Source organism: Perca fluviatilis, chromosome 10 (assembly GCF_010015445.1).
Source record: "Perca fluviatilis chromosome 10, GENO_Pfluv_1.0, whole genome shotgun sequence".
NCBI classification, from domain to species: Eukaryota; Metazoa; Chordata; class Actinopteri; order Perciformes; family Percidae; genus Perca; species Perca fluviatilis.
The window spans coordinates 23828157-23855473 of NC_053121.1; the positions used below are offsets into that span (position 1 = coordinate 23828157).

General features: G+C 41.0%; 1 protein-coding gene across 8 annotated transcripts in view; it reads right to left on the reverse strand.

Annotated features, from left to right (window-relative positions):
• The window catches only part of dlg3 (discs, large homolog 3 (Drosophila)), an 86001-nt gene that overhangs the window by 57866 nt on the left and 818 nt on the right, over positions 1-27317 (reverse strand). For 4 of the 8 annotated variants that reach the window (XM_039812858.1, XM_039812854.1, XM_039812848.1 and 1 more), the window contains exons 2-4: positions 26534-26665; positions 18805-18890; positions 12843-12950 (exon numbers count right to left, since the gene is read on the reverse strand). In XM_039812858.1, coding sequence (XP_039668792.1) covers positions 12843-12950; positions 18805-18890; positions 26534-26665 — 326 coding nt within the window. Of the gene's footprint in view, positions 1-5685; positions 6495-12842; positions 12951-18804; positions 18891-26533; positions 26670-27317 lie in introns of those variants that run through there. The other 4 variants (XM_039812850.1, XM_039812852.1, XM_039812855.1 and 1 more) reach the window with 3 other exon arrangements.

Genomic DNA, 27317 nt, shown 5'->3' on the forward strand with positions numbered 1-27317 from the left:
ATATATATGTGTGTAACCAATAGCTGTAGCCCAACTGCAGTAATCAGTAAATCACTTAATGAGCATTAAATTGGCAGAGGACCTCCATGTTAAGACAATAAGAGCAGATTCGGTCTGTAAAGGTAAAGAACAACAGAGCTGAGTGGAGGCTTTTAAGAGAAGTGTAGGAGGTAGGATTCGAGACAACTGAGGTCCTGGGTCGCAGCTACAGCAGCTCCACATCACAGATCAACTGCTTCAGCTTCCATAATGCTGCGCCGTTTTCTCCCTTGCACACTAACGTCAATGTCTGACTGGCCTTTTCTCAGGCGCTCCGTCCCTACCCCCTCTTACAGCGTATAAAAAGCAAACTTTTGTCAAAGTGCACATAAATATTGCAGTGCACCTTGTCTCCCTTGTTTCATAGTGCATTTCCCATGATTCCCCATCCTCTCTTAAACCCCAAATTTCCATGGGTATGGAACACTTTGTTTCTCAGTAAAGGTCTGTGTCGGGCATGGGTGTGTGCGCTTATAATGTATCTCTTTGTGTGTGTGTGTGTGTGTGTGGGGGGGGGGGGGGGGACAGGCAAGCACAGAAGGGAAGATATGATGCTTTTCTTGCATAAACTAAACATCTGCGTTGCAACACATTTCTTTTTCTTTTTTCTTTCACATTAACCAACAAGTGTATTTTTTCTCCTTTTGCATGTATATTAACATGATGACAAGTGAGCAAGGTAGGGTGACACATTAAATGGCAAAAACCCTGATAAGAACCAATAGCTATTGCTCCATGTAGTCCTTGTACCAAAATGTGGCAAAAAGCAAAAGCTTTGTGCAACAAATTGTGTATTTGGAATGCCGAATTTGCAAATTTGCAACAGGACTTTTAAAACTGTTTTAGGTTAAACAGTATTGGCTGATAACATTGGGTGTCTTGTATAAAGCCTGTTAGCTCCTATACATGCTTAAAAAGTGTTGAGGCTCATTAAGATTATGAAGAAACTACACTGTACTGGATTTTACTGATTTAATCTTTTATTGGCAGGTAATACCGGTCACACAGTAGTAAAGGTTGTGGAACTCAGACGACTGTAGCTGTTCTACTTTCTGACCTGAGTTCATAGAAACTACGGTAGAGGTGCTCTTGTTGTTACCATCAGAGCTCACGGTGGTAAAATATCTTTAAATTGCTGTGCACAGTTTGAAAGAAAATCTTGCAGTAGGCTTAAGCACAGGGGTATGTTTAAAGCTACACAGTGTAAGATTTTGAACATAAAAATACACCGAAGTTGTAGAAGAGAAGAGCATCTCCTACTACCTAAGTAAGATCTGCCCTGTTTGGCCAAAATGAAATGATGGTGTTAGTTGAGTACATTTTTGTGACAACTCACAACATAAGAACTAAATACAAGGTGTCTCCTAAAGAGCAGAGTGCTTCTTGAAAAAGTTGGAGATCTTTTGCATCTTTTGTGTCCTTTGGTCTGAAGCAATCAATGTTTAGCTAAAAATGCTGTGTGCAGTTCACTGATATCACATTACATCGTTTTCTTCGTGCTGAAATCTAAACTCTTCAAACATTTACACCTCGCCGATGGTTAAAAGTTAAAGTTAAAGTTAAAAGTTTGTGGCAGATGCAATAATGCACGACAAAATCTTTAAAAAAATGGAGCACTTGTCTGTAGCAGGTTTCAAAACATTTCACATTGTTTAGTTGAATACAGGGTTTGAGCTGCAGTATAGACATATTTCAAAGAGTAATTACACTATTTCAGCCTGTTTTTGCCTCCTACTGAAAAAAGAAAAAAAAAAGGTTTTTGGGATGAGAGTGCGCCGGTTAGGGAGGGACAGCATGGGGGAGCAGGGTCCTCAGATGAAATGTAATCTGAAGCCAGGGTAATGCTGAAGCTTAAAAGTGATGTCAGAGGTATTATGACATCACAGGTGCTCTGGCATCACTGGTGGGATCATACTAGACAATACAATATATTTCTTTACATAATCTTTGGTGTGATATTCTATCATAATTGTTAAAATGATTAGAATAGAATATGTTTATTTGAAAAGAAGGCTAAAAAATGACATGCCTGACTTTGAGTTGACATTTTGTCGAAAGTCACCTTCCTAATTTTGTAAATGTAAGCTACAATTTTCACTTGATGCTAAGAGCACCAACTTAAAATACCATATTATACATATTCAAACCAACACATCTATGGTCAAATCAACAATCAAATATGAAAAGATCTAAAATTTTGGAGCATACACATATGCAAAAGAAAACATAAGCACTGAAGTCTTGGATTCCTACTTTTCTCATCATCATAAGGGTTAACCCCAAGTAGTGCATCTATCAGAGAAGAAAAAATACTGCCGTGTAATGTTACACAAAATATATGCAAATGTTCTTCTTTTACTCAAGACTTAAAAAACAGCTGTGCAGTAATTCTGTGTCACATTGGACTGAATGCATTGACAGGAACTGTAAATGTACATCTTGGCGTAATCATTCACACCAGATGTTTTAAAGAATATGTATGGATATGCTGACTGCACTTTCATTCAGATCACATATTTCTTGCCTTTTTTATTCCAAGACAAGCTCATAGATAAATCTCTCTTGATCTGATGAGAATATTTCAGGTTTTTGATAGAGCCTTTCAAGATCACAGTAGGGGATCCAGCTCAAGACATTTGGCCATGGAGCACATGTAAATCCCATCCGTTAATACTCTCTGGGTTGCTGTTACAAAAATGGCAAATCAAATCCGGCCCAAACTAAATCTCATCAGACAGATGTACAAACCAATGACACTGATCAATCAATGTGACTGTAGGAGACACACACGCACATGCAAACACGCACACACACACACACACACACACACACACACACACACACACACACACACACACACACACACACACACACACACACACACACACACACACACACGTGCAAAAACATTTCTGATCAAGGCCTGAAAGCTTTTGAGTCCTAATCACCTATGGGAGTCTTCGACATGGAACACCCACTGTGCCTATGCATTCATTTAAAGCACCACAGCCACTACAGAGGCCTGTTATAAACAATGGTTCTGGCAAAGCATTTTGGACCAAATCTTGATGCTAATAAATAAAGTAAAATCCAATTAATATTTTAAGCTAATCATAGCCACAGAGCTGGAGAACACACAAAGACATATTGGAGCCTGCAGGGGAAACAGGGGGCTTTCTGACTGAAGCTCCCAGTAGACCGAGGTCTCTACTTTTCTCAGATTTAAATTCAAAAGCTCTTGTTTTAAAGAATGCTCTTATAGTCCAAACAATCCATAATTAACCTAGCAAGCTCCTGACAAAAGCAGCACAATCGTTTAGTAAATAGATGACATCAAATGAAAAAGCCATCATTATGTCTTGGGGATCGTCCTCACACGTACGTACATGAAATGTTCATGGCTACAGAAGCCATTTGAAAATGTCAATGATCAAGCTACAAAAAGCCGGCTGAGATTATCCTGAATGACTGTGCAAGGTTATTGCTTTTCATCGCGCTAGCATCCAAACACACAAGTTGTTATGAAAGCTATACAATAATAGACGTGCGTGGTTGGGCGTGTGTGATAACTGCCCTGCTCTCCGGCTGTGTATAGGTAGTGGGGGAGGGGTAGCATTCACATTTCCCATCCAAGGATGAGCAACGGTGACTGAGGAGAGCTGAGGAAGGTGGGGGTGGTGGTGGGTGTGCATCTCCATCCATGCCGTGTGCTATGGCCCGTTCATAGGAAGGGGGGAGCACACACTGGCCGTTCACACGCCTGTTTAAAGAGATGGAGGGACAGATGCTTGTCCAAAGTGTCAGGGCCTCGCTTGCTTTCTCTCTCTGACAGCACCACCAACTGCCTCCTCTTACATAACCCCCTCCCCCTCTCCAGGCCCACTGCCTGCCTTTATTGGCTTATTTCTCTCTTTTTCAACCTTAGCATTTTCACCCCACTGACTGCTGCTTTTCCCCCACCATCATCCATCACTGATTCATTCTCTGTAATTCCAGCTCTTTTCATTCCAATGTAGATACTCCTGGACTGAAACCACGAATGCCAGGTTGGACATTTCTCTACAAAGTTTTTGTGTGGTGCACATTCACAGCAAGAGAGCAAGGATCATTTGAAAGGACAAGACCAGATAGGATTCTATAGAGTGGTTTATCCATTAACTGTGCTGTTACGACAACATAAGATTCCTACCTGAATCACGATGCAACATATTAAGATACTAATTTGTTTCATTGTATAGTTGAATATGGAATACATATGCTGTAGATGAGCAGTAGAACAATTAGGGGGTAATACTGATGGAGAGTAAAATCTCCATGTAAGCAATACATGCTTACATAATGACATCTGCTGTGAGCTTTCAAACGTGTGAAACATGAAATAAGCCTCATTGGTCTGGAAGAAAAAGGCTTGCAATAGATTTTACACAAACCAAGAGAACGTGTCAATCTATTTTTGCCTCCTCAAACCTCTCCTTGCTTGTAGTAATCTGCTAATATCAGTCAGGTTGCGGCTCATATGTGGGCTCAGCTCAGGGGGATCTCTTCCACTCTGCCACTGAAATTTCATCCTCCATTTTACCCCTGTGCTTCTTCTCACCTTCCTTCCTCCCATTGCCTCCCATTTCTTGCTCAAAACACGATCAGACATAAACGGAGGGACTACAAACAATGCAGCGGCTTCACTTGCCGCAAATACGAGACTACATAGACACATACTCATGCACAGCGAGAACCATTCCTTGGATCTCATGCTCACCAAGTTACCCTTCCCCCACCCAAGCTCACTCTCATGCTCGCATACATGCACCTTCCTTAATTAAAGCCTGTGCCTCTGAAGCTGTTCTGACCTTTTATCAACTGTGATTTATAAATACATGTAAATACATGGAGAAAATAGAAACAAAATGGGAATGCATGTAAAGAGGCAGTTTCATTCACACTGTGCGGCATGTATGACAGGCAGCGGTTAGACACCGATCACTGATGAATCGCTATTTTTTTTCACATTCATTATATTGTGATTCTTTTGAGCAGAATGGCTTGCTAAAAAACAAAGGCCAAATAAGAAATGGAACTGGAATCAGAGATCGATTTCATCATCTCTTCCTCTACTCTGAGCTAATGAGCCACAATCCTACAATTAGTTGATCTCTGAGAATTCTATTTCCTACATCTAATGTACAAACTCGGTCTGTAATGTCGGAGTTAACGGCTCGAGAGATAACTTAAAATAATTGCAAACTGCATCTCAGTGCTGCTCCATTGAATGAAAATGCACCATTTTTTGGCCTATGGTAACTGCATCAGCGTAAGCCTTTTGACGACACACACTAGGTGTGTTAAATGTATCAGCATTAACTCATCTGCATCAAATCCCAACATGAAGATCATCTCCATGTGTGTGCAGTGGAACTGGATCAGTCCTGGTCTGTTCTCCTTACTCTGCTTCCGATAGAGGAATTACAGTCAACAAATGGGAAAACGGAGGGCTTGAGATGAATACTAAATATGAATTCTCTTCCATAAACCGACAGCTGATGCATGATGGTCTCTGTTTTACTACAGCAGCAGCTCATCTGATCCCAGTCCTACCCTGCCAGGCCCCAAAGGCCTGAGCTATCTAACAGAGTGAGGAAGATGAGTTACCTGGTCATACCACTCCCGGTTGGTACAGGTGCACTCGGGCCACCATCCTCCCTGTCCACTGGAGTTGTTGCCGTTTACTTTGGGGGCACCCTTGGATTGGCCCTTTGGGTTGGGGCCTCCAGGGCCCCCACCAGACATGATCTTGCCCTTACTTCTCCCCAAAGTGCCCCCTCCTCCTCCCATGCTTCCACCTCCCCCTGAGGCCGGAGGGGGTAAGGTCTGGCCTCCCCCGTACCCAGGCGGGTATCCATAGGGCTCGGCCTGCCAGTCTCCTCCATATGACGGGGCGTCCATCCTACGCAGGGCAGCCATACGGGTCACCTCATAACATTCTGGGCACTTGCAGCAGTGGTGGTGTTTGTGCATGCTGGCTGGGCTGACGCTGAGCTGAGCGGCGTGGCACTCTGTCTGTGCTGCCTCCTCAGATCTCACACAGCAAGCTGTGATCGGCTCACAGAGTGCTAATGCCGATGGAAATAACACTAATCACAGGAATTTCTACAGGTTTTCCCTTTTTCGTCAAATCCTGTCACTCTCCGCTTTATTCCTCTCGGATGTAGAAAAAAAAAAAAAAGATCAAGAGGGACGGGAAACAGGAAAACAAAAAATACAAAATGGGCACGTAGTCTTTGTCCTCTTGACGTAGAAGATCAAAGGAAATATTCAAAATATTGTATACGACCACACAATCAGAGACCAGCCCCGATGATAGAAATTTCCTCTTGCTTCTCTTGGTTCACAGTGATACGCATATAAATTCATAGATATATATATGTATATTCTTTTGTTTATATATCATATATATTTACACACACAAATACATATAAAAATATTAATATAAACAGACAAGCACAAATACAGTTATGTACAGGGATAAATGTATATATATATAAATATCTATATGCGTGTGTACAAATATATATATAGATATATAAACAATATGTATAAATAAATAATATCCGCAGATGAAAACCTTCCTTTGTTAATTCTTGGTATCTTCCCGATCCGTCAAAATCTCACGGTTTTCCTCCTGCTTTGGAAATCGTTGTCTTTCTCTCTCTGTCTCTTTTCTCAGCCTGCAGAGAGGAGCTGAGCACTGGATCGCCTCTCAGCCAGCTTGCCCTAGATGTGGATTATTCAGAGGGATGCGAGCAAGCAAGAGGGAGATGGAGAGCGAGACACAGAGAGAGAGAGAGAGAGAGAGAGAAAAAAAAAAAAAAAAAAGAGGCAGGGAGATACATGCGCAGCATCCCTCCACCACCTCAGCCCTGACAGCCACAGCCAATCAACTGGCAGAGCTGCCATCAGCAGCAGCAGCACCAACAGGACTGAGCGCTTCACTAGCTGCTCTTAAAGGGGCCACAACAGCTCAACCTCACTGCTGCCAGCCTTGGGTGAAAAGGTACTGCTTCACAAATCAAGGCACAATGAAAATATTGTATTTGTCTATTTCCTCAATAAAAAAGGTCAGGAAGTAGTAGTCCGCAGTCTGTCAATGCCAGCCCTGATCCCCTAATTGTGAGTCTAATTCATGTTTTTCATCAGACCAATGCAGCCAAGATCCAACTTACAGTGAGCACCCCTGTCCCTCCAACTGGTCACTGGTCACCTCCACGCTCATCTCTAGTTCAGCCGCCGACTTAACTTTCTCTTTCTTGTGCAAGTGAGTGGCAACCCCGGGCTCTGTGTCACAGCACACGTCTGTATGTAATCTCACAATGGAAGCAGGTGCAGCAGATGAAAATCCTTTTTTCTCCTGGGTATCACTAGACCTGCCTCTCAACAGTGATGCCTTTGAATCACGCTGCATTACTTTACATCGCTCTCTACCGATTTTCCTTTTATTTTAGTATTACTACTGGCAAAGCAGCACTGCTGTTGAATTCATTTTATTCTTAAGTCCTGCCCATGTGCAGTACTGAGTCAAAAATAAGCACAGTGAGAGAAAACTGCACTCCTGAAGCCTCGTTTAAGAACCATAGGGGAAATATTTTATGTTCACAATGATGACATCAACACATGTGTACAAAACCAACAAGATTACACGCTTGGGCTTTCGAGTGGGTGGAGGAAGAGATAGAGAGCGAGGATGTGTGAGGGGGAAAAAGAGAGAAGGAAAGACTATATGGCTTTCATGTATCTGTGGCAGTTATATTTTCAGTAATGTGATTGGACTGCCTGTGAACCGTTTTTCATGCGTATAAATTTGTGGGTTGATCACAGCTAGATATAAAACATCCCGACACTGAGGGTGAAGGTTTCTTTTTTAAGAGACCTAAGAGGGAATGTTACAGTGTCGCCATTAAAACCCTGCATATATGCATTATTAATTAAATGTGACGGGGAACTGAGCTGGGTGTGTCTGCATGGGGGAAAGAGTACATTTATACATATACATACATATACATATACATGTCTGCATGTTATAGTGCTCATACACAAATGCCTTTTCAGTGTTTTGAATAACATTTAGACCTAGTGCCTTTAAATTGTATGTGTATTAATGTCTATCTATGCAACCTTCCTGTTAAATTGAGCAGGATTTTGGGGAGAGGGCGCACTGCATAGTGTTGCAGCCCTACCAGGAGGCACACACAGCAGGCTCAGTGACACTAAATTACATGCAACACTAACTCACTTCATTATAATGATATTCTTTGACTGTAACATACAGAGATATGCCAAACAGAGAGCAAAAAGAGGAGAAAATCTGGCATTTTTAAACAGAGACTAGAAACCACTGAAAGCCTCAAGTTACATTGTCGGATGCAGCCACAAACCCTGCTGAAGCCAATCAGAGCGGTGAGGCGGGTCTTCGAGGCAGCGCCTTGAAAGGACGATGTAAGCATATCGATCACAGCACACATGACCGAGCACATGTTGCAACCATCCTTCCCTAGCCTCACTCTGTCCCTCTTATAAACTGTCCACATTGCATTTACCACACAGAGGGTTTTACAGTTAAAAAAAACTAAAACATAACACATGTTGTACAACACACAAAATGAGGGAATGACAAGCAGGGTACACAAAATAAAGGCAGGAGAGATGGACAGAGAAAGATCCCCTGCGCTGAATGAACACAGATATGTCATCTGTATGGTTTGCGTATACACACACACACACACACACACACACACACACACACACACACACACACATCTCACATCTCACATCTGCGATATGAACTGTGTATGTAGACATATTTAGTACCTCTAGAAGAAAAAAAACTCTCCCTTTAAATATTACATAATATCAAATATATAAAGAATTTGGTAGGTCGTTTTAGAGCCAATCAATTGCTGGTTTTCTGTATCAGAAGGATAGCAGGAACAGGAATACAGGAAGTTAATATGCACTAATCACATTAGACCTATTACAGGAAAGGTCTTGAAGGTTAATGTATGTCGTATAAAATCTAATTTTACAACATAACTTTGTGGATAAAAACATCTAGATTATCTGTGTTGATCTTTCCTTTATGTTTTAATCACTAAAGACATGTAATGTTTAACTTCTTCTGCTTCTTTAAGAGTGACCATTTCAGGAGAGTGCCGATAATGTGAAATATAGGCAATTGAACCTTTAAAATGGGCATAAAACCCAATATAGTTTAATGAAATACCATAGCACTGCAATAAATACAACCTTTGTGCAGATTATGTTAAATTTTTGTTGTGACTGTGTAGCCAAAGTTTTTGTTAGACTCAATTACACTATTATTTTTCAGGTTGTCGTTTGCAGTGTCCTTGTATTAGATTACATGATATTTGTCAAATTTAATCTGTAGTTTATAACGTAATAAAACTGTCACCTATATAAGATTATTTTTCCATTTGTGACACAGTGCCAAGTAGAAAAAGCAATATTCAGTTACTGGCATTTCTTTAGTGGCTAGACATAAATACTAGAGGCGAGAAAATGTAAAACCACCAAAGAAATGTAGCAGTCTTTCGGTTTATCTTCAATGGTGGACACTTTCTCCATTTTCAAAGATTAGTGAAAAACATTTTGTCATAATTACTAAAATCACAAATTGTCATAAACACCGGAACAACACTGCGCAGCAGGGCATGATTGAACTGTTTACACTCTGACTCTTACAAATTGAATCTATCCTGGAGAAAATACAATACGAACAGCTTGGCTTTAGCAGACCCAGAAAAATAGCAATCTTGTCGGACTAATGGCAATTTAAAAGATATAAAAAAACAGACATTAACCATGTGTCCATGCACAAATATAATGTATACATACATGCAAGAGTGACTGGTGTTTGTGTGTGTGTACAGTCCTTGAAAAAATATTGTGCCCAATTAAACAGCCTGGACTGGAAAGGAGAGGATCAACAGCATTAGGTGATTTATCTTGTGAAATGAAAGCAGTAACCTCTGACCTGCTGTTGACAAATGAAAAAGAAGGGCCTGTGATTTATGGCATAAACGAGGAGATTATCCTGCACTTTTGAACAGAGATGCTTCCCCGCATCCCACCTTGCAGCTTCGTCAACACTATCAGCTCAGCATCAGCCTGCACGGCCCTTATTACATAAACCCACCTGGACATCACACACACACACACACACACACACACACACACACACACGCAATTGTAATGAGCATTACAACCCCCAACCACAGCACACACCATGTATTGAGCTTTTCAGTCATTTCTAGGCATTTCTCAGAGAAGCTATGTGACTACTCCTTTGTCACCTGACCGGATGCAGCACCATGAAAGGACAGTCGGTAGTGAGGCAGTCTTAAAGAGGCAGTTCCATATCAACACGTACTAAGCTGCTCTACTGTAGCCTTAACTAACTGCAAGAGGGGGGTGAGGAGGAAAGTCTTAAAAGTCTCACTCAGGCATCATTGCATCTTAGCAGAATTCACTTGTTTCTTCCACAAACAGCAGCTGTTGAAAGGAATAAATCTTTAGGAGAATCTTTACAGTTCATGCTTCCACCGTTCAATGAATCATAGCTCTGGTGAGCCAAAGACAAAATGCTGCTTCATTCTCTCGGTCAGTCAGACCAAGGAGAGAATCATCAATTTTGTACTTTAAGCCAATGTAACCTGCTCAGGAGCCTTCATGGTGCTCTCACAGTAATGCAGACACAGAAAACAAAGGCTACACAGCTAAGACTCCTATTAATAGGCCTCATTGGCAGAAAACAGCTGCTCCACCACACACACACACACACACACACACACACACACACACACACACACACACACACACACACACACACACACACACACACACACACACACACACACACACACACACCAAACACAGCACCTCCAACTGATGGAATAATAAGAGAGAGGAGCATGCACATTGAGCAAAATGAGGAGTGGAGGGAACACAAGATGGCAAGAGTGGGAGATTATATCAGAGCTGCATGGCTAAGAAACAATGTTTGGCGTAGACTTTGTAAATGCATAAAAAAACCAAAGCAGAAAGAAAGAGAGCTATGGAATGGGGTCCATGTAGGAGGTTAAGAGATGAGCTGAAAATCAAGGAAGCTGAATGCAGTTGATAAAATACGATGAAGGTGCTGTAGGTCCACGACAGATGCCATAACTGAGGAGAATCAAAGCTAAGGTGCCCTATGTGTGGGCAGAAATGCGATGACTAGATGGGGCATTACTGAAGCATGGTGCTGAACAGAAGGGGGAGTAAAAATAGAGAGAAGAAAATAGAGAGATGCCGAGGAATGCAAAATAAACTCTGTGTAATTACCCATTCACCTTGTCACAGAGAGCCGTGCATGTGAAACCAGTGTGCTTGCTGAGTGTGCATCATCACGACTGTGCTCAATGCGTGTATGGTGTAAAAAGAGAGAGTGAGAGTTAAAAAAACAAAAAACAAAGACACAAATTAAAAGAGGAATGGAAAAGACAGGATGAAAAACAGAGAAGCGAGGAGAGAGATAGATAGAGAGAGACAGAGCAATCTGTAGGGATGCAGGCGGGGGAGGAATGTGGTTTCCATGGCAACCCGAGGAAGGCTGAGCTCTGGGTGTCCGTTCCAGCTCTGCACTGCACCGGCCCTCGCCTCTCAGCCGCCTTGCTCTCTCTCTCCAGTCTCCCCCACTATATCTTTCTCTCTACACTCCCCCTTCTCTCTCTCTTTCACTTCTGTTCCTTGTGCCTCCTCAACCTTCCTCCTTCATGTGATAGAGGGAGTCACACACACACACACACACACACACACACACACACACACACACACACACACACACACACACACACACACACACACACACAGCTCCATATTATCCAGAGTCAACCTGTACTGTCACCGTATCCTTATGCAGACATTATCATACAAGCACATTTAATCCATGTGCTCACAGCCTGCATCTCCCTCTCTTTTACCCCATCCAAACCCCCTGATCCTCATAACCCCACCCATTGCACTAGTTCTAAGCTCAGCTGAAAAGCCAACGCCTGCGGCCACTGTGCTACCATGTGCCACTGGCTGTGTTGTAATGGGAAAGGCATGTGAACACAAGGGCTTTTAAAAACGCTTAGGACCACGGCTAGCCTATGAGACATATCTCTATCATAACTGTTGATCATCTAAGCAGCAGATTACCCACAATTCTTAAAGGAAATTGTTTGACATTTTGGGAAATACGCTTATTGCCAAGAATTAGATGAGAAGGTGGATAACAACCACACTCTCATGTCTCTGCGCTAGAGCCAACACGCGGTTAGTTTAGCTTAGCATAAAGACTGGAAACAGGGTGACACAGCTAGCCAATGGCAACACAATAAGACTATGAGGATCTCTAAAGCTCACTTATTAACACATTATATCAGGTTTGTGTTAGAAAAATAAGAAATAGCACATAACCCCTCATAAATTGAAATCAATCGTACGAGCATAATAGACATCAACATCAATACATTTTTCAAAGGTCATCAACCTTTATGAACAGTAACAAATGTTTCATGATGCATGCTAAGGCACTTCTGTGATGCCTCAGTAAACTGTCATGGTGAATGTGTAATCATCACATCATCAGGCTCATTAGTATTTGCTTATATTAGCAGCAGCTGCCTGTTCTAAAGCCTGAATAGAATCACTGAGGACAAGTTGTGTTCAAGAGACCCCTAGGAAATTCCTGTTTTCTTTTCTTTACTCACCTTTGGCACATCGACATGAGATAGAGTCACCAGGCCAGAAACTCGCTCCACTTTGTGGGGGCTCCTCCTGCTGGTCACTCGCACCCGAGACACACCCTCCTCCTCCTCCTGAGTGAAGAGTGAATAAAATCTTATTTTAATAAAACAAACTCCTCCAACAATGATCAGGACATAGGCCTACTTGTGGACACCAAAGATGACAATCATCACCAACGTCTTGAAAGGAATAGAGAAATTCCCTCATTTGCTTTCTTGCTGAGAGTTACTGTAGATAAGACATCACGCTTGTAGGATAGAGTCACAGCAGCAAACACAATATTTTTCTTACAGGTGGTTAAAAGAGTCTTTAAGGATTCTGGAAATAACTTCATAAAAGCCATGAAGGTAAAATCAGATGCTTAGATCTGTAACATAGGATGTAATGGTACTACATGAAAATATTAAGCTAGAACCAGCAGGCACTTAGCTTAGCATAAAGACTGGAAGCAAAAAGAAATAGCTAGCCTGGCTCTGTCTAAAGGTTTTAAAAATCTGCCTACCAGCACCTCTAAAGCTCCATTATTAACACATTATAACTTACTTGTTTTTAACGATAATTTGTGGTTTCACAGAGGGTAACATACTGGAGTTATCGCTTGGTCTGAACAGCGCCAGGCTAGCTGTTTCTCGTTTCAGTCTTATGCTAACTCTAGCTTCATATTTAGCGCACACAAATGAGAGTGATATCAATCTTCCCATCTAACTGTCGGCAAGCAAGAGAGTAAGTGTTGTTTGTGGGTTGTCAACAATCAGCACTAAAGAACAGAGAGAAGCTAGTCCAAAAATATAAATAAAAGCATGGTTAAAGAAATTGTGCTGTAGTGAAAGGAGAGTACCCTTGCAAAATCAAAATTTTACGAATAACACACTCCAACACCGTGCTAGAGCATGCTAGAGCGGCACAGAACTGGACCAGATGGTTCACTCCTTGTCATATTTCTTGACAAATGAAACTAATACAGCCAACATAAAAATTGTCTACTGACTGTGGGCGGGGATACACAAAGTCTGCAGTACCTGACATTCACTGAGTTAATTCCCATAGTTTCGACCACACAGAACCTCAACTGACAGCAGAGGGCAGCCTTTAGAGCAGGACATCACTAGTGCAAACTTCCAAACAAATAAATAAAAAAGTTACAGCAGAACAGCCCCAAAGATTTTCCAAACAGGTGGTGCCCTCTCTCTCAGCTGATACCTAAAGATGCTCAATTTAAGAGGACATGAGCAGAGTGCTCACAAGAGTTGCAACACAACACAACATTTTTCTAAGTTGTTGCACTCTTTGACAGCTCCATTTCCACATGGCAGCCCTGACAGGCAGCTCAACTGACACCCGCTGAGCCCGCTCTGTCTATTAGCGGCAGGAGTATGCCCTCGGCGCTGTGCACACACGCTTACACACTCACATACACTTACAAAATTGTGCAGACATATTTGAAAAAAGTCATAATTCTTTTTTAAATGTATTACAAGTTTCAGTTTCTTCTTGGACATTACTTTCTTAGTTATTCCAGGATTATTACAGAATGAAAAAAGTTCTTGCAAATTAAAACATTATTATTATGAAATCAACCAGACTACTAAAAACAGCTTCTTTGCTCACGGTTTCTTTCCTTTCTTTTCCAAAGGAGCTATTCTCTCACCTGCTACTCTGCACCAAATCAGGGAATTTGCAGACTCATTTAGTTTCCCTCCCATCCTCCACTCAGGTGACAACATGGCTAGAATACTGATGAGCACCTCACTCGTGTCCATTAAGCAGTTCTCAAACTTCCCCTTCTCTCTCTCTCTCTCCAGGACTGTGCCTGGGCCCAACAAGCAGCTGGGATCCAGAGGGGGAAGGATGTGGGGAAGGATCAGGAGCCATGCTGCACTGAATTAGAAGCTTGACAGGGTGGATCACAGAATACACAGAGAGGAGCTTTTGATGGCAGAGTCAAGTTTAAACCACAGTCATAGTTTGTGGGGTTTTTCTATGGTAGTGACAGATTATGAACATGTGGCACTGCAATTGACCGTATGCGTTTCAGCATCAAGGAAGGGTACGGACTCTATTATTTTGTCTTTTAACTTCCTGTCTTTATGGGAAGAAGGAATATGTCACGCTGTGTGGATTGACATTTGCTGCTTGCCATCAACTTTGCCTGCATTTTATCAAATATATGACCAGTTTCATCGTACAACATACAGCCTGAAATTTTATTCTGACAAACATCAACTGATTATTACATAGAGGCGCTAATTAGTTCAGTTCTCCTGCACAGCTCTGGGATCAGATCGTCATGGATCAATAGTTAGCACAGAAATTAGACAAATGGTTAAAATAATTAGCTAAAAGAAATGTATAAATCTTAAAGTAATGATATCTTTATAATGATATGGTAAGTAGTTTTTGCTAGCTAAATGTAATTGGTAAATAGTTGAAAGAATCAGTCTCTCCTTAAGTAGTGTGAATGCAAAGTGATCTAAACATTCAATCAATTGTATAACAATATTGGAGCCAGGTAATTCTTAGGATAACAGTATTCAACCTAAATAATCCACAAATATTGACTTTTATATAATTAATTGTGATAACACATGATAAAAGGGTTCTTCAGACAAAGAAAGGAGCCACTGGACTAATCCTTCATGTTAGAGGTCACAATTCTTGCAAATACTTAATTTCGAAAATTGTTGATATGTTCCCTACTAAAATATGTCATTTACAGAATGCATTAGAATCCTTTCTGTTGAAAATAATGTCACTTGCTCAAGCTTTACGTGTTGAGGAACAGTCAACACAGTATTTTGCTCTAAAGCGTCCATTTAAATGACAAGTCTGTTGTAGTTCCCCTGTTCAACTGGCTGTATATAATCCAGTTTAGACTTAGCACATGAATTTCACAAACATATTGCCATTAAGTGATTGACTGGAGGGAGGGGCTGTTAAGCATGAAGGAATAATATTAGATTAAAGTTTTCATCTCATGTGAGGATTGAATTGCATAATTTTAACACTTTTATACTATAGGCTATACTCCTATACTAGGTATATACTATACATGACGTGCACATCACGTGCATATTAGGGCTGCACAATTAATCACAATTTTATAGAAATCGCAATATGGACTAGTGCAATATCCAAAACACAATATCTGTTAAAGGCAAAATATGTGCCAAACCAGTCTGAATGAAGTATTGTGGTGCTGCAGAGACATCCCGTCCTACAAATCCTATCCTACAGACTAAAGAAAAAAATCTTTGTTTGGTATAGATCCTTGCAAAAATCACACTATAACTATCACGTTTTTCATTTTAATATTTTTCAGTGAAAATGAGAATAATTATACAAAAATGATCATTCCCTCCAATATCGTGAATCATATCGCAATATCTGTCAAAATAATCGCAATTGGATATTTTCCTCATATCGTGCAGCCCTAGTGCATATATGCAAGAATCGATTTATTGAGCTATGCATGAACCATCAATCAAACGTGCGGGGTGGGTCAGTCAAATCCTCATCCTCCTGCTACATGTTTTGCCCTATTCACAGAAAAGTAGATCAGAGAGGTGACGCCCCTAACTTAATGGTTGACGTCACATTCACTGTAACAATTAGTGACCAATCAGAAGTTTTTTTTATTTATTTATTTAACCATGCAAGTCATTGAGAAAAAATTATAATAATTATTATTTACAATGGCGGCCTGGCATCAGAAGGTCCAAAATGACCAGACAGAAAATGGACAAGGAGGTACTGTGGGACAAACCCAGTGGTCAGGCACAAGCACAAAGAGGAAATGTCTTACTAAAAAAGATATACTTTGTCCCTTATGTTAACAAAGACAACCACCTGGGGTGTCTTGGTGGCCCCCCTGGTCAAACATGAGTACCATAAAACCGCATGGGGCCGGGGCCAGGGACCTGTGTTACACGTCGTAAGGTATTTCTTTTCCTGGATGTCTTATCTCTACTGTAAATTTAAAAAAAGAAGGCCCAAAGTGTAATCTTTGAGATTTAGAGACTTGATCAGCACACTGCATGTCTCTAGATACATTTCAGCTTGCTGAAGAGCTTGTATGACACATTAAAACCCAGAAAATCTTTAAAACCAATTTCTAGTGGGCTCTTTTCACCTCTGTGATAAGTATTTGAAGGAGACAGTGAACACTACCAAAACTCCAATCCTCTAAAGCAGGGGTCTTCAACGTTTTTTTAAGCCAAGGACCCCTTAACTGAAAGAGAGACAGAGCAGGGACCCCCTACTACATATATTGTACAAAATGAAATTGCATATTAAACTGGGCCCACCATAACATGCAGGATGGCCTACAGCCTTTTCACATACCTTTTTATGCATAGAATACTAAGCTATTAAAATAATTGTTGGCATGATTTTATAAATCATGTGGCACAGTGAATCCTTAGGATGAACGGTATCTGTGGATGACTATCTTAGTGACTACCTTACCTATAGGCCAGAAAGCCTATCCTCAGTGGGGATTTATATTTGCTAATAATATGTTGGATTCATGTTAGGACTTTTACTTTTTTTTTTTTACTTTCAAAAATTAACAATAATTTGGCGGCCCCCCCTGCATTGCATCTGAAAACCCCCTAGGGGTCCCGGGCCCCCTGTTAAAGATCCCTGCTCTAAAGGCAAGGTAAGGGCTCATTCCTATTTCTGTGGTAGGAGAGTATATTTGTAAGGAACTGCTAATAATACATCAATAAACTGGTGCACACTTTCACGCCTCTAAATAAATTGACCTCTAAATAAATTTAATACAGACCAATACTCGACTTCATTGAGTACATTAATCAGTCGCATTACACTTGGTCTCTTCTGGATAATAAAAAAGAACAGTAAGCGGTAGAAAATGGCTTGTTGCTTTTCCTCTTAGAATAAGGGTCTTTGAGGCCCACATAATTTGATTAAATTAGTCTGATGATTCAGTGGAAGAATCCAGTTTGTTAATTCAAAAGGGATCAAAGCTGGCCATTGTGCCTGAATTCCAGTTTTAAAAATGACATTTAAAAATTTGTGCTAAAATTGAAATCCATTTTTTTTTTTTTTGGCATCAAAATTAATTTGTACCCACACATACTGCACGTAGACTAATGTTGCGTGACTGTGAGTGCAGACAAATAACCACACACAAACACACACACACACACACACACACACACACACACACACACACATCAAGCAGAAGCGTTTTCCTAATCTCTGCTCAAAAACAGGCCAGGGATCATTCAGTTAATGGGCTACAGAAGTCAGCCAAAGATCAATTTCATTAACATTTTGGCAAAGCTGAAGGAAAGTTGTGAGGCAATATTAAGTCATGCAAGTGACATGAAGTCAGGGGATCCTACCCATCCAAAGACTATTAGGAGATCAGTGACATGGAACTACAAACAAAATTATTCATACTTCTAACCACTGTGTGGACTTTGTGATGCTCCTCAGTAAACATCTGAATATGGTTTAAATCTACACATAATGCAGCTTTTCTCTCTTCAATTCAATTGTTGAATTTTGTGTCCTACACTAAAAATATTCTAAGTAACCACGTAACTGCAAGCACTTGTTATAATAAAAGGACTGGCAGACTTAATGAGAGCAGCCCATTGATGAGCAAATGGTAATCAGAGCTCTTTTGAGTCTGTCTAATTTCCTCTTCTCCCCTCTACCCATGTGTCCCCTCCCTGACACTAACTCACCAGGTTACAGTCATAGCCAGCGTGACTCATGATAACATTTTGTACGTGTAGGAGTGCGAGGGACACGGGTAGTGACACCTTGTGTTGGCTGCAGAGTAACCTTTTTGCGCAGCCAAGGAGGCAAAGCACGGCACACAGCAGCATGTGTGACGCCAGATACAATGTAAACATATTTTCTCCAATCTATAATGTGAAGAAGGAAAATTACCTCCCACGCATCCTGCCTGCTGTCTTCTTTCACAACAGTTTGTTCTGTGTTCAGTTGCAAGGTCACCTCGTAACACTCTTGAATATCTGTGAGGAAAAAACAAAAAAACAATGAGCTTTTTTTTCTTTACTTGGATCATTACAAACAGATGTTTGTGTTTTTTTTTTTCTTTATCTCTTGTTCATAACTTCTCAGCCTTCTCTTTGGTTGAGCCAAAAAATGCAGCGATCAATCATGGACACATCGGGAGATGTTTTCCTCAGTGGTGCACTGGGTGAAAACGTGGGGGGGTGTGAGTCGTCTGTTTACATGGAAGTTACGTCTCCACAATTGCAAGCGCTCTTCTTATCTTGTTGCTGAACTATATGACTTAGGTACTGACTGAGTAAATCATCAACTTAGTGTCTAAGAGGCCCACATTATAATATTTCATACTACCTGAACAACGTGCATCATTTTGATTATTTTAGTTCAACATCATCATAGATCAATTACACTGCAGGTCATTTCCAGTCTCGTTGCTTTAAAGCTCCATTTTATGTTGAGGGTACATGAGCACCTATACATGTTGAATAAATGTAGACACTGCCCCCTAGTTGAGTAGTGGGCAATTCATACCCTGTAATATGCTTTGATTGGAGTGCTGTAGAAAGGGAGGTTGGTTTTTATAAAAGCTATTTCCTGAACTTTCACATTAAGGGATGTAAAATGATGCTTCAAACTTAATGTGAGGAATGTGACTTTCATATATATATTTAATAACATGCCATTTGGTGAATCTAAGGGTGTAAAAGCAGAAATAATATTGACAAGAAAACCAGACTAAGTGTAAAGCCATGCCAGCAGCTCTGTTAGGCTGTCCTGTGGCACACAGGGCTTTGAGCTAAATGCTAACGTCAGCATGCTAAAATGCTCACAAAGACGAAGCTAACATGCTGGCGTTTATTTAGCAGGTATAATTTTAACCACGTTCCCCATCTTAGTTTAGCGTGTTAACATGCTAACATGCTAACTCTTTCTTAAGTACCACAAAATACTATGATTATTAGCTGACATCTCAGTGTGTCTTTTAAAGTTTTTCCTTTTCTTTCCAGACTCCACTCCTCCATTCTCCTCCCTTCTCTTCTCGTCTCCACTCATCACTTCTTGGCTCATTACACGCCCATGTTCTGTGGTCACCTATTGAGTGGCAGCCATTTGATGAGAATGCACTGGGACAACTTTGCTGATGTCACATGCAGGCCTGGTTACTGCACTGTTGACATAAAGAGGTTTCTGGAGAGAGTTCATCAACTTCCCAAAGTTCAATGTCAGGGAAATGAAACCTGACACATTTAAAACATATCTTTTTTTTTATTATTATTAACAATGTGAATCTTTTGTTGAAGCAGAAAGAAAGAAAGCTCTGCACTCTATGTGTGTTTGTGTGCATGTGTGTGTGAGACAGAGAGTCAGTATGCCCCAACAAGATACTGTGAGAACAAAAGTGTAAGAATGGGGCATGTGACTCATCACTGTGTCTGAATGTGGAGGAGTGAAGCCATGTGTGGGCAGAGGAGTTTGTTGCCCAGCTGACTAAAGAGCAATCTCACTTACACAAACTCTTATATCCATACAGACACACACATGCTGTAGGGCCTACCTGCATATACACACTTACATATACAGGCAGAGACATTCACACAAATACCCACGACACTGGAACAAATTGCTATACATAGGAATTTACCTGATGAAGGTCTAAGACCGAAACGTTGTATTTTTCTAAATAAATTATTGCTTGCATAATGGTCAGTGCGCGGGACTTTCTCTAAGCTTCTGATCTGCTACTTTTGATCATATCCTACGCACCTGCCCGACAAAAGAGGTGTGCAAAAAAGCTTTCCTACGTTATACATAGGGTCCAAAATAACTTTTTGGTCTATCTGCCAATGTCTGGTAAACTGAAAAAAAAAAATTTTCAACTGGCCATAAAACTGCACAAAATACGATATCATTAAAAACACTGCAGCTCATTGTTTTGCTGTCATAAAAAAGCTGATCTCTCCCCACACCCTTATCTGTAGAGCTAGCCAGCTGCTGTAGCTAGAAATGAGAGCATTGAGAACCGAAACAGTAAAGTTGCAGGCTGTAAAACCAAAACAATGAGCTGAAAGACGCTACAAAGCTATGTAAGGCTGAGGAGAACTGTCAAGACAGGCGATAACCCTCTGTGGGTTCATCCCTGTGAGTGACACCTTTTCACATTTATTAAGTCATTTGACACATTGATCATATAACAAAAGTTAGTTTAGCTTCAAATAAGCCTAGAAAATGCTGCATCTGTCTTGCCAGATTTGCTCATCAGCTGCACCCCGGACGCCTGGCTTACTTTCACACAACTTACATGTACACTTTTAATTACATCGTTTGCATCTATTCCTGGCAGAACTAACGAAACAGAGAAAAGTGATCAATCAGGTCTTGAAGTGTTTTGAGATCAAGATTCACAGTCGCACCAAACAGAGAGTTTTTGTTTTACAACTGTGACTTTCCAAAAAATCTCTGAACTGTTCCAACCCTCACAGACCACATACATTCCTGGCCATGGAACAAAATACATAATCCAAGCCAGAAGTCTCTTGCACAGGACTTATTCCCCAGATCTCTTTTGATGTTGGGACTATTTTAGGATGGCCTGGTCGGGGCTCTGAGCCTTTTTGTCACAGTCATAGGGGGTTTCCTGCACCTTCTCCCTGTCCTACAAAGACTCTGCATGCAGCATCAGTGTGTTTCTGTGTGTGTGTGTGTGTGTGTGTGTGTGTGTGTGTGTGTGTTACTGCCAGCCAGGCCTCTCCTATTTGTCATGTACCTATTCAATTGGATTGAAGTCATCTCTGCATTGTCTGCCTGGATGAATCATACAAAAAAGTGCCCTGGTTCTTTATATGATGATGAGCAAGCCACAGCTCACTAGAATAACACATTCACAGAAAACTAGGTCACAATTTCAAGACAGGGCAAACAATTCACCCCCTTGTCACTGCCTCGATAAAACATTCCCCAGGCATTTAGGGTATTCTGTAATTTAATGTGTGTCTGTCTGCATGTGTGCCCCAACTCCCTGCAGCCCCCTATGCCTCCCACTGCATGTTTGTATGTTGGAACAAAAGGGTGGACGCACAGTTAAGGCAACCTTTGTTCGTGACTGTGCAACCATGCAGACATCCAATCAAGTGGCCAGTAACTGAACCTTCCCACACTGCATCAAACACTGTTTTACTTCCCACAGTGCATCAAAGCTAGAGAGATATCTTAAAGACAAAAACTGTCCTGTAATGTTGGCAGATCACTGTCTTCAGAAAACTGGCAGCCTTAAATTGCAAAACCTTTTTGTTTTGTAAATTATCATCTGACGACAAAAAAGTTTACAGCACAGTCTGCTCAGCTCAGAAAGCTCTACACAAAAGCAACACAAAATGGTCCGAACAGAACCAGTTCAAATGGTCCTGAGCATGTGAAGGCAAACACAACAGGAGAGGAAAAGAGGATGAGTAATGCTTATACAGCACTGTATTCCTATTAGTGCTGTGAACCAGCTGCTCCTCTGCTATGCTTTCACTGATGAGAACCACATGTTGAACGAAGCCCTGTACCTGAGACACGCCGACCACAGGCATCTTCTTCCTCTACCCTCACACTCTGCGCAGATGACCCAGAGAGCCAGGCGAGTTGTTGAAGAGGCTTGGCATGACGACCAGGATCAGTTTATTTTTCTGTGTGCCGGCTCGGCTCTGACTGAACATTCTTTATGAGGAATGCTTGGAATCCTGACTTGGTAAGCGAATCCTATCCCCTCTCTTACTTGGATAAATAACAAGGTATATTACATCTGATGTTATTAGATTTAAAACGGTTCAAAGCAACAAGCTATTATATAGATACATTTGTAAACCATTCATGTATTCTGCAGAAGTACATGAGTATTACTTAATGCAAATGTCTAATAAAAATGTTTTATGCAAAAATTAATATTATATACTGTATATTATGCAAAACTGTGCAATAATTGAGTGTGTTTTTTATGGCTTTACCCCTTTCAGAGACAGACACAAGTTAAAGCCCCCCCCCCTCAGAACTTAGAAGTTAACCAGTGCCTTGCTCAATGATACTTGGGCATGGCTTATTCCTAATGACACTGGGGATGACACCCAGGTTGTGGTGAAAATACAGATATAATTGGTACCAATGGTGAGCATAAAATTCTTGCAAAAAGATCTGTCTGTTAAACGGTTGCTTTTAGCTGACTAATAGAGTGAGTCGACAGGTCAGTATATATATAACTGACCTATAACAAGACTGAGAGTCTACAGCCATGCTATGCTAGTAGCTCTGTGAGGCTTTGAGGCCCAACTTTCCCCAATTTCATTCACCATAAAAGAACTCATCTTAACCCAGTAAGTTTACAAGAGAGTCTTGCAGTCACTCTGAGAGTCCTAGCATCCGGTTACCCTCGAACTTGTCCATGCTCTGGTCGTGCACTCAAAATCCTGCCAGGGAGATCTACGTCATTTTGACATCACATTGGTGCGCGGCAGGTCGGCTGCGGCGACTGTAAAAAGGCCTTTACTGTTTATCTACGGCAACAGCTTCCACAAGTTCATCTGGAACTCCCAAACCAGTAAGTCTGTTTCTCTCTGCCGTTGCTTTTCACATAGAGCTATGATAGAGCCTGACATTAGCTAACGTTAGCGCTTGTCACAGTGGACCTCTGTGTCATGTCTCCCACCCATGCCTAGGTCATGTTTATGTTTTCTTTATTATATTTGTCTCTTCCTGTTTTATTTTGAAATTCACTGTCTCTCATTCCAGGTCACTTCACTTCTGGTCTTTGTCTACTTTCCAGCCTGTGTGATCACCTGCCCCACCCTAACGTGTTTCATCTGTGTCTAATTGTCTCCCTGCCTCCCTTAGTATATACCCCCGTTCTCACAAGCTTTATGTTACGTTTACACGTGGCCGGCTATTTTCATAAACGGACATTTCAACCTCTTCGTTTTCAAAAATAACATTGTGCACAGCTGTCAGTTTTCAGAAAAGTGTTCGTTTAGACATACCGTGTATATATGCCGTTAATGCCGTCAAGAGCATGCCAAACCTGTATGTGGCAGTGTAACGAGAAGCTCAAGCCCACGTTAGCCAATCAGAATCCCGAAAATAGCAACAACAGCAACAAATTACTTCCTCTTTCTTCTCTTCCTCACTTCCTCGGCTGCCTAAACCTCTGTTTGTCTCAGTTTACATGTAAACGTGTAAATCTCCACTCTGGCCGGAGTTTTTAGAAAGAATCGTTTTCAGAGGCGAATTCTCCATTTAAGTGTAAACGAAGGGCACAAACGAATGATGGGAAATGTCTCCATTTTTCAAAATAACCATGTACATGTAAACGGTGTATTGGTTGCCAGATCGTCTAGTACCCTAGTGTCTATGTTCCAGCATTCATCATCTTTTTTTTTCCTGAATTTTTGCCTATTTGGACTCTGCCTTTAGCCTAGAGATTTTACACCTCTGCCTTTCCTGGCTTTTGCCTGTTTTTTGGTCCTCACCCTTGGATTTTGATTTGGACACTGTTACTTGGTTTTGGAATAAACTCATTTGTGAACTTGTCCTCTGTTTGGAGTCGTGCATTTGAGTCCATACTGGTTGTGCTTTAATACTCTGCATAACAACAGTTGAGTTAACTTTAACCAGCCTGGTTCTATGTGAAAAAACAACGGCAGAGAGAAACAGACTTAACATACTGCTGTTTGGGATTTCCAGGTGAACTCATGGAAGACATTACCATATGCTAGCTGTGTGGTGATGTCAGGCTTCAGAGTAGGGGGCTGTGGTTGTGGTTCTCACGTTTTCTCCAGATGACATGTAAATTACGCTCTCCTTGCTCCTCCCCTCAAATCCCTCAACAGTGACAGAAATAAAAATTTAAACTGAAAAAAAAGTTTGAAAATAAAAAACTGACACTGAAACAAAAGCCAGACATGTAGAGCCACCACCACAAATAGACTCTAATTCAGTGGGAAAGACTGGAAAAGGTCATACTGTATTTCTTTAACTGCTGCCTGAGCATCCCCTCCCCCCCAACTGCCCAGCAGTGGGTCAGCAGTAGCAACAGCAGACCCAAGGGCAAGCCTCATTATAACACGGCTGTGGTAATTAGGACTACTCAACCGTTGGTTAAACTGAAGTATTGTGCTTTATCTGCTTTAAAAAATAAACTCAGATTCACATTAGCTTCCCTGAGCTCTTTTCAAAAACACCAAACTCGCCATGAAGGTATAGCTGCATAATAGTGACTCTTCAGATGACGTGTAGTAGAAACTATGCACACTTATGGTGCGTTCTTTTTGTCTTGTAATCGCGACGAGTAGCTCGAGCGTGACGTCACATCCGTGTCGTCACATCCGTGTCGAAAAAACGAATAACCGCGGGTTGTTGCGTTCTTTTTGTCACGCAATACTACGAGTCGGAGAAAAGATGGATTTTTGTAACATTTTTAGTAACATTTAGGATTCTATTCACCCAGTTATTGACATATTACACAAATATATTTCACAGTTTGATACATGAAAATTATGTTTTGATTAACGTTAACGTTAGGCTACTGCTCTGCTTTCTGCTCAAGACTCGGCTTAAAGCCATTGTTGTCATATAGCAACCGAGCGTCTCTAGCCAATTTCAGCTGCACAAGCTACAAAATAACTAATCAGGCGGTATTTAACTCCTAATAAGACTGTAGCGACATGCCTATAGGTAGCAGTATACAGCGCTATGTGTACGACTTCTTCATTTGGTTACAACAAAGACAAAAGTGCTTAAAATTGTAGAAAACCACAATGTTTACTACGTGTGATGCACGACGTAGCCATCTTTGAAAGTGAGCTCGGGGTCCTCTGAGTTCAGACGACTTGACGAGTCGTAAATATGACCTCGGGGGCGTTCTTTTTGCAACTTCCGGGTCGTAACTCCGGAAAACGACTCGTAGATCGACTTCGGTGCACAAAAAGAACGCACCATTAGGATGCTTTGAGGAGTAGCAGCCTAATATCAGTTTAGTCAGCAGCAGCTTTAGTAGATTACTAAAGCTTTCTGGTAATGGTGAATCACTGTTTCAGTTTTTCAGTGATCTACAACATGTTGACATACGTTCATGAGGTATATGGTACAAAAGATGCCATTTTGTCAAAGTCAAGGGATGAACTGTGCTTTGACAGTGTGACAAGTCTGAGCGTATAACAACTCATTCTATAGATAGACTGTGTTGTGGTTGGCTTTATTGGGATTTCATTACAATGTGAGTATGTTACAGAGGGGGCTATACAGCAAACCTTTGTGAGGCAAACTGAAAGGCCTCTTTCATAAGACTTAATTGGGGAACATTTAGACCCAGTAAACCTCCCATACAAATTAATACAACCTGACCCTCTCTACATCCTGTGTCTGCCTGCATCCAATCACAAGACAACACAAATAAGAGTGTACAAGATACATTACATAACTGAGACAACTAAGTGTGGCAAATCATAAAAATCAAGCTGTAAACCATGTCCCTTACTCAAAAAGAAGGGGGTGTGAACAGGAAGTTATTTACAAAGTCCACCCTGAGAAAACTCTGATGTAATTTTGGCTAATGGGCAGAGTTTTGAAAGACGTCCTACTGCAAAACAAGCAGTGTTTTCCAATGTTTTCTTACCAAGAAGGGCATGGAACAGCTGGCTGCCCAAGATGGAAGAGACTTTACCCACGCTGGACTTCAGGGCCTGCTCCTCTGGACTGGTCAGGTTGGCCTGGTATCGTCTGAGCAGCCCCACTGCTCGCTCTGTGTCTGCCTCACAAAACAAATACATGTCTCAGGACAACAACAGCAAAGAAGCCCTACACATGTTGGCAGTCATTAGTGACAGGGTCAATAATATTTTCATGAACTGGGATTAAAAGTAATATTTATCATATTGCTCTTAATGCAGTAAATTCAGGGATAGAACATGACAATATGACATAATACCTTTTCAAATCTGTTAAGGCTGCAACTTGTAATTATTGTTATTATCAATTAATCTACAGATAATGTTTTTGATTAATCATTGGCTCTAAAAAATAAGCCCACAGTCTGAGCCCCAAAGATATTCTGTTCCAAAACTAAGATAAAATAAAAATCAAATTTTGGGTGCTGTAACCTGAGAATGTGTGCCATTTTTGATTAAAAAATAGACAGTTATAAGATACACACAATTGTTGCCGACTAGTTTTCTGCCAGTGCACAAATTCTCTAAGTCTATAGAGAATAACGATTTTTTAAACAATAGTCTAATGCAAAGGTATGTCACAGAAGATGAAGTATACCGTTATACATAAAGCTACAACGTTTACGATTACACAGCTAGACACATGGTTCAGTGCAAATATGGGAATTTCCAGAAAAATATCATACAATAATAATTATTTATACTTGACTGATATGCAAATGAAGCAACGCT